At 41.2% G+C, this 11125-nt stretch overlaps 1 protein-coding gene across 1 annotated transcript in view; it reads left to right on the forward strand.

The window, feature by feature from the left end:
• LOC147621582 (PRA1 family protein A1-like) overlaps nt 1–8881 on the forward strand; it is a 55384-nt gene extending 46503 nt beyond the window's left edge. The window contains exons 4-7 of the mRNA XM_086824374.1: nt 7948–8034; nt 8150–8238; nt 8332–8403; nt 8528–8881. Coding sequence (XP_086680500.1) covers nt 7948–8034; nt 8150–8238; nt 8332–8403; nt 8528–8631 — 352 coding nt within the window. The 3' untranslated portion in view covers nt 8632–8881. The remainder of the gene's footprint in view (nt 1–7947; nt 8035–8149; nt 8239–8331; nt 8404–8527) is intronic.
• Nucleotides 8882–11125: the final 2244 nt, after the last annotated feature.

Consider the following 11125-nt stretch of genomic DNA (forward strand, 5'->3'; position numbering starts at 1 on the left):
GTATACTCCATGCATATAGCTTTGCATTCTCCTAGTAGTAGAGCTCCATCCCCTGCACACCCAGATTCAGCTTTTTTGTTCAGTACTTTTTCATTTTGTTGGGATGACAGAGGATACCCCATACAGGTACTCCGATTTGTCTCATAGGCCGAGTTCGGTCTTTTGGAAGACGTTAATAAAATCTTTCTTTCTTTCTTTCTTTCTCTCTCATCTCTTAAAGTTTGAAGTGCTAAAAGTGGATTGCTAAAGACTCGCGAAACTCAGAATAAAGAAGGCAGTGTGAGACTTGTGGGACATGATCCTTCATTACGCATAATTCCGCTGCATGTTACATTGGTATCAGATCCAGCTTGTCCACACACACCGCGTCCTAGCGTGAGAGCATCCTTGGATGGTCAAACTTCGCTCCGGCACGATCACCGACTTCAGTAACATGTCTACAAAGAAGAGTACTCATTAGCACTCCCAAAGGAGACCTTGCTCTTCCGCCTACTACAAATACCATAGCTCTACTTCGAGCACAGAACCAGCTTCTTATGGAGCGTCTCCAACTCTTGGAGGCAACAACAACAAAACCCAAGAGTACTCATTAGCTCTCCCAAAGGAGACCTTGCTCTTCCGCCTACTACAAATACCATAGCTCTACTTCGAGCACAGAACCAGCTTCTTATGGAGCGTCTCCAACTCTTGGAGGCAACAACAACAAAACCCACTCCTCCAGTTACCCCCGACTTCGTCACTCTCTTCTCTCAGGTGGAACAACAAAGATGAGAGGATGAAGCCAGACGGCAGGAAGAAAAAGCAAACAGACGGGACTATGAGGAAGCCCAACGCAGGATCGACGAAGACCGCCTGCTTCAGGCTGAACTTGCCGCTCGGGAGCACCAACGAGAGCTTAATCGAGAGCGCATATTACTTGAACACCAAAGGGAAAATGAGGCCATATATTTGAGATATCAACACCTCTCTTCAGTTTCCCCACCCATAGGTGCCACGAGCTAGAATCTCGCGACATCAACTACAGTCATCCGAACTCAACTGAACTTTAGTAAGTATGATGGTAAGTGTGATCATTTAGTTGATAATCAGTTTATTCATCAAGTTAATGCTCATTTTCCTTTAGCTAGGATCACAGATTCTCAAGATAGAGTCTACGTAGCGGCTCCCCACCTTATAGTAAGCAGGCATCACTAGAGGTTATCTTCCTCCAGAGGAGCAAAGAAAGTACCAGTCAGACAATAGATGTTTTTTTTGTCATACCATTGGGCATGGTAAGAAGGATTGTCAAAAATCCCACATTTCTCAAAAGGCACAACAGTTTCCTTTTCAAGTTCAAAAGGCCTTATTCCAGCGACATTTCATTGTCTCTCCTCATTTGGGGTGTGACATGATCTTAGGAATCTAGTGGTTTCGTCAGTATGAATCTATTCCCAATTGGGGATAGGACATGTTTATTATCTCTAAAGGTTTTCGTGAGCCTGTCATGATTCGTAGGGATAGCAGAATTCTTGGCATTCTTACGATTCGTGGGGATAGGAGCATTCTTGGTATTCCTATGATTCCTATTATCTCTAAAGGTTTTCGTGAGCCTGTCATGATTCGTGGGAATAGGAGCATTCTTGGCATTCCTATGATTTCTCATCTCTAGGCCAAAGGTCTTGCAAAGGAATGTACAGTTCAGCCCGACTCTTGGTCTTTCAAAGGTCTTGCGTTTGGCTTATCTACAGTCCAAAGTCAGTCCCTTAGTCATTCTCTTCAAAGATAATAAAGCAAATACTCCTAGCAATAGGAGGGGGCCCTTCAATGGGTAATTTGGAACCCAATACGGTGTAGATCTCTCTCTCTCTCTCTCTCTCTCTCTCTACCATTTTAAACCCCCAGTATGGTACAGGATGGAGCTAGCTAGGTTGCATATCATGATTGTATACTCCATGCATATAGCTTTGCATTCTCCTAGTAGTAGAGCTCCATCCCCTCTCCCACTCATTGTACTTATTGCACACCCAGATTCAGCTTTTTAGTTCAGTACTTTTTCATTTTGTTGGGATGACAGAGGATACCCCATACAGGTACACCGATTTGTCTCATAGGCCGAGTTCGGTCTTTTAGAAGACGTTAATAAAATCTTTCTTTTTCTCTCTCTCCCTCTCTCGCTCTCTCTCTCTCTCTCTCTCTCTGTCTCTCTATCAGATCCACCATGATGTAACTTTTGGTCTCATAGGTCATTGTGGCCTTTTGAAGACGTTAATATAACATTTCATTTCATTTCATTTTCTTTCTCTCTCTCTTAAAGCTTGAAGTGCTAAAAGTGGATTGCTAAAACTCGCAAAACTCAGGATAAAGAAGGCGGTGTGAGACTTGTGTGACAAGATCCTTCATTACGCATAATTTCGCTGCATGTTACAACTACATGCAAAATGGGCTTAAATCCTAAAATGGAAACCCTAATTTGGTTTTTTCACTTTTCACATTGAATCTAGGATTGAATTGACACAAAAGCTTAAGAAAGAGATATAGAGAGAAAGACTGGTTTTTAGTATATGTATTATGTACATGAGAAGGTTACATATATGCTTGGCCAATGGCCTTTCAAAAGAAGACTATTATGACTGAATTGTGACCTTTCTATTTATAAGAGCCGATTGGTCTACTGAGGCTGCTGTCGGCTTGCTATTTATGCCCATGATTGAGTATTATAGCCTAATGAGAGATTAAATGTGTTGTTAGCGATTTCACTGCGCGCGCGTGGCAGAACATTATGCATCGCTCACTATTAGCTTGATCCTTTTAAAAGCCAGATCAAGCTTCTCATTCCAGGTAATAGGAGGGTTAGACTTTCGTCCACGTCCTTTGAGGAGGTTAGAAAGGGGAACGGTTATGTCTCAATACTCCCTCACTTCTTAAGAAAGATAGTGAATCCTAAAAACAAACGAACGTGTCTAATAGTTTGAGGTACTGGCCAATCCAAAACCTTTTGGATCCGCTCAAGATCTATGCCCATCCCATCTTTGGAAATGCGATGACCTAGGTATGTGATTTCTTTGCAAAAGAATGGCTATATATCAAAATATCGTCTAAGAATACCACAACAAATTTCTCCAAACAATCCCAAAAGAGATCGTTCATCATTTGTTGAAAAGTAGCAGGAACATTCGTGGGTCTAGAAGGGAAATACGAGAAACTCGTAATATGACCATATTTGGTTCGAAAACATGTCTTTAGACATCTTTCTCATCTGTCCGGATACGATGATAACTTGTATGAAGATCAATCTTTGTAAAATACTTGGCTCCCTGGAGCCTATCTATTAGATTGTCCACTCTAGGAAGGGGGTATCTATCCTTGATTGTAGCTTTGTTCAACTTTTTATAGTTGACACACATCCTTCAAGTTCCGTCTGTTTTATGCATCAAAAGCATTGGAGCTCCCCAAGGGGATTTACTCTGGCGAATCTATTTCATCGTAAGATATTCTGACAACTGTTAGGCAATCTCAAGAGAGAACCTAGGAGGTGGTTGATGCATGGTTGGACATGCGGAATGTCCATTTTGAATTCCATCCTCTCCAGGATACTCGAAGATTTAGATGGTGCAGGTGTTAGCACATTCATCCCCAGATTCTGCTCTTTTATGGTGTCCATTTGGTCCCTTTTGCATGGCCCTTGCTTGTGGGCTGGCCACCCCTTTTTCTAGTATTTTTCCTAGCTTTTCTGGCATTTTCCAGTTGGCCTGTCCAGTTGCTCCAGTCGGCCTGTTTTGCAGCTCCAGTCGGCCAGCTTACCTGCTGGCCTCTCATTACTCATTTAGTCTTGTACATATTTTGCTCCCTCACTTATTAGACTTATGGTGTCCCTTGCTTGGGACTGTTTTGCTTCAGTATATTCAGCATAGTTTTCTCCATCTCTCTCTCTCTCTCTTGCACTCTCTGTTCAGCACATTCTAGTGTCACTCTGCTTCCGCTATGTGCACTCTTTCAGTAGGGCCTCCTGAAAGGGAAAGCCTTGTCGTGCCTACTGCTTGGGCTAGTTTCGAGCAGATGTTCAAAAAAGATTTCCTTCGGGCGGAAGATGAGAATGATGTGGTATCCAAATTTACAGAGTTGGATATGAAGACAATGTCCTTTGACACCTTTTTGCACAAGTTTAGAGAGTTGTAGGCGACGACAACGCACATGGACGCGGTCACCTTGCTTAGTTTTTTTATGCAGGGATTGTTCCCCAATCATAAGTTTAAGTGAGGAACAATAATTGCAAAACACTAGAGGATGCTATCCGTTTTGCAAAGATTTATGAAGAAACAATTGTCGGTAAGAGTAAAAAGCGTGTTTCTCAGAAGCAAAAAAGCTCAAGCGACTCGGAGGACCGAGTAGAGCCTACAGAACATTCTTGAGGGCCAGTGCTTTACTTGTGGCCAGACAGGCCATTGGAAAGAGAGTTGCCCTCAAAAGTCCAGGACTGTAGTAAAGTGTCATCAATGTTAGGTGAACAAGGCTGAGCGCCTTAGGGCTAGAGGACTGTCACACGCTTTGGAGATCCCTTATAGTAAATGGGAGAGTATTTCCATGGACTTTTATCACCGGTTTACCATGCACTCGGATAGGACATGATGCCATTTGGGTGGTGGTAGACAGACAGTTCCTGTGATCATCCTTAGTGGGACAGGGAGATGGAGAGGGTGAATTATGTTTTTGAGGATATGCTTCGTGCATACATCTCCAAGAGACCATCAGATTGGGAGAGATACATCCCAATGGTTGAGTTTGCCCATGATTTTAGGGTATTTAGAATGATGTGGCTAGGGATTTCTTGGTAGATATGCAGGAGATGTTAGCTAGAGCTAGAGATTCTATCAAGAGTGCTCGGGATAGAGCACGATTTTATGCTGATAGATGGCGTTCGCCGAGGGAATGTTGGTGTATTTGTGTATACCCAAGAGTTGAGAGATGTTACGGACGAGGAAGGTTGGGAAGTTATCCCCAAGGTATAGTGGATCTTTTTGGAACCTTAAAAAGATCGGAGAGGTAGTCTAAAGACTAGAATTGCCTTAGAATGTGAAAGTTCATCCAGTCTTTCATGTGAGTAGAGTGAAAGAGATGGTGGGAGCTGAGGATAGCATTGTGACTCCTTATGAGGACTTGTCCTATGTTTCACATGAATCAGAAGCTTTGATTGATTTTAGGGAAAGTCAACTTAGAAATAAGTTGATCCTTGAGTATAAAATTAAGTGGAAAGATAAGGCAGAGGAGGACTTGACTTGGGAGACAGTTGCTAGTATACAGCATGGGTTTCCTGGTTTTCTTTATCAGATAGATTTTGTTTCCAAGAGTAGAAACATTTGAGAAGGGGAAGTATGTTATGTACGTGGAGCTAATTTTCGGATTAGCAAGCCTAATCCAATAGGGTTAGGGGACACTGGGACTAGGAGATAGGTGGCATATACAGAGGGCTAAGGTTCAGAATTAATAAACTAGGCTTCTTTGTCACCATTTGGTCCCTTCACTAGTCTTGACCAGTGTTTCAGACACTGAGCGGAACCAAGGTGTGAACGGGGATTTTTCCACAGAAGGAAGCTGAAGCATTTGCTGGCAAAGTTTGGCGTGAAAGATGGCTATGCAGCATGAGCACTATGGGATTTTTATCATTAAAGTGCCTTATCATGTTTGTAAGTTGGTGTGTTCACACATCATTAAAGATGGGCTGTACATAATTATTATTTTGGACATGGACAGGTGAACAAAAGAAGGTGCCTACCTTAAACTTGGGCTACAAGCCTGGGAAAAACATAAAGTTGATATTTTGGGTCAAAACTTGGGCATCAAGCTAGGAAAAGCATAAAATTGATATTTTTGGCCAAGTTCACTTATTTTGGGCAAAAAGGAAAAAGCACTTCAATAATAGAGCTACTCGACTAAAAAAAAGAGAGGAATTTGGGTTGTTTTGAGCAAGGCGCGAGCTCTCTCTCTCTCTCTCTCTCTCGCTCTCTCTTACTGGCCAACTGCAATCTTCTCTCCTCCCATGTACAAGAGCTGGCCGTCTACTGTGCTATGTTGTCTCTACTGATCTAGCCGACAGCAGTATGGAGTTTTCTCTCTCTTATTGGCCGACTGTAGTCTTCTCTCTCCTCCCATGTACAGGAGCTGGCCATCTATTGTCAAATCCCCTCGGATCTCCTCGTAGAGCGATCCTGATACTTGACTCGAAACCTGCAAAACAAAGCCAAACAACGTGAAGGGGGTGCAGGCCTGACTCACCACTCAACCATGACAGCCGTGGGCAAAACCCACAAGTCTTGGCTGTTTCCACCAAGCCACGAGCTGAGCTAACTAGCAAGACGCACTGACCAGTCTCTACCCCCTGACGTCCCATACTGCCATGGAGCTACCCTCGCGGGCCTCGAGATTGTTGCCGGCCTTAGCTGCATGAAGCAGGTGCACGTATGCACTAGATTTGGGCTCCTGACCATAGCGCTCTCGCAAAGACTCGCGAGACTCTATGAACTTTATAGCAACAGTGGGCACCATATCATAGTCACAAGGGAATGTCGTTCCAAGCTCTTGGAACGGGGGAACGCGTTCCATAGAGATAGCCGTTCCCGTTCCCGTTCCAAAATGGCACCGCAGACCATGTAAGAAATATAAGTGAACTATGTATCATGTAGAACACATCTATGCATTATCATGGCCACTACTGAGATGGTTTGAGGTTCTTTCTTTACTATGCCTCTTTCCAAAGCATTTACAGATATATAAAGTACATTTATAAACACATTTATGCAATGATGTGGCGTTCCCGATTCCGTTCCCTTTTATTCAAGATTTTCGTTCCCGTTCCAAACAGTCATCCGTTCCCCAAAACGTTCCCGTTCCCTTGTGACTATGCACCATATAAGTGGATGTTGTCATAACCTCATTATTGGTCAGAGTTTGACCAACACTCTAGCTATGCGTGTGGCAAAGCATAGATTGGCATGCTGAAGGATTGGCATGGATTTGTGGGAGTCATATACAACGTTCCTAGTGCTAATCCTCGGGATATTAGTAGCCTAATCCGGTAGTGTTAGGGGAGCCGTGGGATTATAAGAAAGCAGGCTAATATGGGCAGCTAAGGTTATTTGTAATAAATCCATGTATATTGGCTATATATAACAGTTTGGTTATTTATAGCAACAATGGGCACCTCTTAAGTGAAACATGGGCTATTGTTGTCATAACCTCACTATTGGTCAGAGTTTGACCAAGACTCCGGCTATGCGTGTGGTAGAGTATAGATGGCATGCTGAAGGATTGGCATGGATCTGTGGGAGTCAGACCTTAGCCCTTGGCTTGTGGGTGGTTTGAAGTAACAAACCTACAGTTGGAAGGTGAGCTAGCCTGTACCCCTCGTAGGGGGTTTGTTCTAATCACTTGCATCTCTTGTTTAGGGGATCTGTGGGGTAGTAACAGAGTTTCACTTATATTCAGAAATTGAAGCAGGTGATCTATTACCCTACAGAAAACAAGCCAGCACAGATCTTTACTAAGTGAATTTGCATATGACAAATTCAGTAAGTGCAGGCAACAACTTAAACCCTTAAGAGGGGGATCCATGGAGCAGCTGCATTTAACTCTTAAGGATGAAGTCACATCTTGGCTTTGAAACTGAAGGGGGATTTGTTTGATAAAACCCTGTTGAAGGGTCCATGTGAACATAATGCTAGGGTTGGGTCTATTGTTTCGTCCTTTTTTTTGTTGGTCTGTTGCTTCATCTTTATAATATTACTTTGTATCTTTTCATTGTTGCTGCCAATGCAAGTGTGCTAAGTTCTCACAGTTTCCATATTCAAACTAGTATCATGTAATGATACGGTTTTCCTAGAAGGTTTTGCCATGAAGCTTTTTAGTTGAAGAGAGATGATCAAACATAACTCTTAGCTTACCAGCTGGAACTAACCCAACATGTTTACTGTGCAGCTTTGCACTCAGTGTTAGTCAGAAGCTGACAAGAGGAATAAGGCGTATATCACCCCAACTTGCTGCTAAGATGCGGCCACCTACGATGTAAGCCTGTCCAGGATTTCCATAAGAGGATCACAAGGATGATTTATAGCTATTGCTGCATGCTTTGTTTTATTTACATAGCTGCTTCATTTCGAATAACTTAAGTGCTGTACAGGCCAGTGATTCGAGGGCGGCCTGCACCTAAAAGGGCTGTGTACATCTGTGGGCAAAGTCGGAAACTGGTGGTCATCGTCATGGCTGCAGGTCTGTATGAATGCTTGTAGCTTTTTTCAAGCGTTTAAGGATTTTGTCGCTCATGCTTATTCCTACTTGGGTTGTGAACGCTTTGTTGTGAAGCTACCTGCCTCATGTGGTTTTTGACATCAGCCTTCTTAACTGTATTTGGAGCACTGGCAATTGCCTTGGCATGTAAGTAAAGATGTAACAAACTGCCGAAGTCCGGTGGGTTCACATACATGCACACACATATGCTTGTGTGTATGAATTCAGTACTTATTCTTGTCTTTTTCCTTTTTACTTTCGACGTAAGCAGGTATTATTCTGCATTCAAGTCTGCGAACTCCAAATTTGAAAGCTAGGTTGAACACTTTTCGGGAGGAGTTTCGAGCGGTGTGGCGCAGTTATGGTGATTTTTGATATCTCAGCACAGGGGAACCGCGAAGCAATCCAACACATTTACAGGCATTCTCCGTCTCCCTGATGATGGAGCCCTGAGTTGAGGGCCTCTTTGTAAATTTGTTTTGGTGTAGCATGACAACCGTAGGCCTGCTGGAAACCCAAATGACTTTAAATTCAGACTCTGTATCATAGTTCTAGTTGCATGTAACTTTCTAGGAGCTTCTCAAACTTACATATGCAGTTTTGAAAACAATAGATCTACGCTTCCTTGTCCAAGCCACCATCTTTCAAAAGCTTAAGGCTCTCTTGAGTGCAGACTGATAGCTGTGAAAAAGTCTGTCCTGTTGATTGTCTCGTCTCGTGGCATTGCCTTCCCAGCTAAATCAAAAATGGAAAAATCAAATCAAATGAATTTGTTATTCACAAGTAAATTGATTAAGGCAGTGTCTAGGTAATGTTCTGATTTACATACGCAAATGGTTTTATATGAAACAAGAAATGTGAGACTTCTTAACTGCTGCATGTAAATGAATTGTCTGATGAAAAAACTAACCATGGGATTGTAAGCATATGGGCATCTCTAGCTAGATTGAGCATAGTATATGCATGGATTTATGCATTAATTGACCGATGTTTTTGTTTCATAATTACTTTTTGTCTTCAAAGCTTTACTTGTCTAGTACATAGATAGCACAAAGAATTGGTTTCATCCAAAACTTGTGTGAAAACTGTTGACCACCCTTAGCCATGCATCTAACCATTTCCATGAGTCATATTTTTCTCTTAGCAACACCATTTTGCTGTGGTATACAAGGAGCTGTGCATTGATGTTGAATGCTTTTTTGTGCCAAAAAATCTTTGAAAGCATTAGACAAATATTCCCTCTTTCCATACGGAGGGATTGAACGTTTAAACTAGTTTCACAAAGCAAGAAAGTGTTGAAAGTGAGAAAATATATCAGGTTTCAAAGCAAGAAAGTGTTGAAAATGAGAAAATATATCAGGTTTTACTTTCATTGGGTAAGACAAGTCAAAATCTACTCTAATCATCAGTGATGGGCACAAAGCAAAGATTTCTTTTCAAAGATGGTATCTGCATTGGACTACACATCACTATGTATGGCTGTGATTTGTGGTCATCTCTATTTGTTGCATTCTTTGGGAAAGGTTGGCGAGAGAGCTTGCCAAAGATACATTCTTCACAAAAATATTTGGGTAGGGGATCAAGTTTAGGCCGGTCTTGTAAAATCTTATGTTTTCGTAAAAGCATCAATCCACCAATCAATGTATGGTCAAAACCTAGCATGCCATAATTGGATATCTTTCATATCATTTAAAGTATGCTAGATAAGCATTATCACACTTCTCATACATTTTCAATTTATATAAACCGTAGTTGACAGTTTTAGTAAGCATCTATTTTTTTTATCATGGGCAATGCATTTATCATCTTGAAAATTCAATTTTAAAACCCTCCCTTACTAGGGGCATTGAAAGCATGTTCTTCTTTATAATTAAAATAAAAAGTATATTTTGAAGACAAATCCTCACCACTAGTAGTAAGGAAGATTTCATTATTATATTATTGACAAAACTTCATTGAGAAGTAGTAATATATTATTATATTATTGACAAAACTTCATTGAGAAGTAGTAATATGCTTGGAAGCACTTGCACTATAAGACATGAATCTTGGTCGAGATTAAAGTTGCAAACAACTATAAGTGAAAAGTTGTCAAGGACAACACTCGCAGAGTTCTCTTTCTTGGCACTCTGGTTATTTGGAAAAGAATTGATAGAACTATTGTTAGATTCTTTTTTTTTCTTTTCTTTAGCATGCAATTTATAACACTGTTCAAGTGCGTGGCCAAGCTTCTTGCAATACTGACTAGTAAACTTCTTTGACTTATTGGAATCATCCTTGGTCTCAAAAGATTGGTTTAAATTATTCTTCTCTTGAAACTTCTTGTTTTTGTCCTTGGTGACAAGAGCTTGAACTGTTAGAACTAATAGATACAATCTTTCTGGACTACTCCTCTTGTGACATTAAATTAAGCTATTAAGCTCTTGGTAGGTAAGAGGGGTTGCATTGCCTCTAAAAAAAAGATGGAGGGAAGTATTAAAACTGTGATAAGATTCATTCAAAGAGTTAAGGAATTTCTTGGTCAAGAATGATTTCATCAATGTTGGAGGAGCTGTTCTCTTAAGTCTTGCAACTTGGTTAAGTGTTTATTCACATTTTTCATTATTAAGCAGTCTTTTAAGAAAAGCAACATAAGCATCATTTTTAGCCTGATACATAGTCTCTAAAGTGTTCCAAGCAAGTTTATATATTTTGCAAGAACGAATGTGGAACAATTGATCTTTTGATAGACAAAACAATTAATGCCAAAGCTTGTGCATCATTTAAATCCTCCCATCTCTTTGATTAGGAATAATTTGAGGGACGTGTCTGGGTGTGCTAGTTGTGACTCCTTTGAGGAGTGTCAGGAGTAATTGTGCTAGTGTGGGGC

This window comes from Cibotium barometz, chromosome 30 (assembly GCF_041138505.1).
Source record: "Cibotium barometz isolate CiBa-2024 chromosome 30, ASM4113850v1, whole genome shotgun sequence".
Lineage (NCBI taxonomy): Eukaryota > Viridiplantae > Streptophyta > Polypodiopsida > Cyatheales > Cibotiaceae > Cibotium > Cibotium barometz.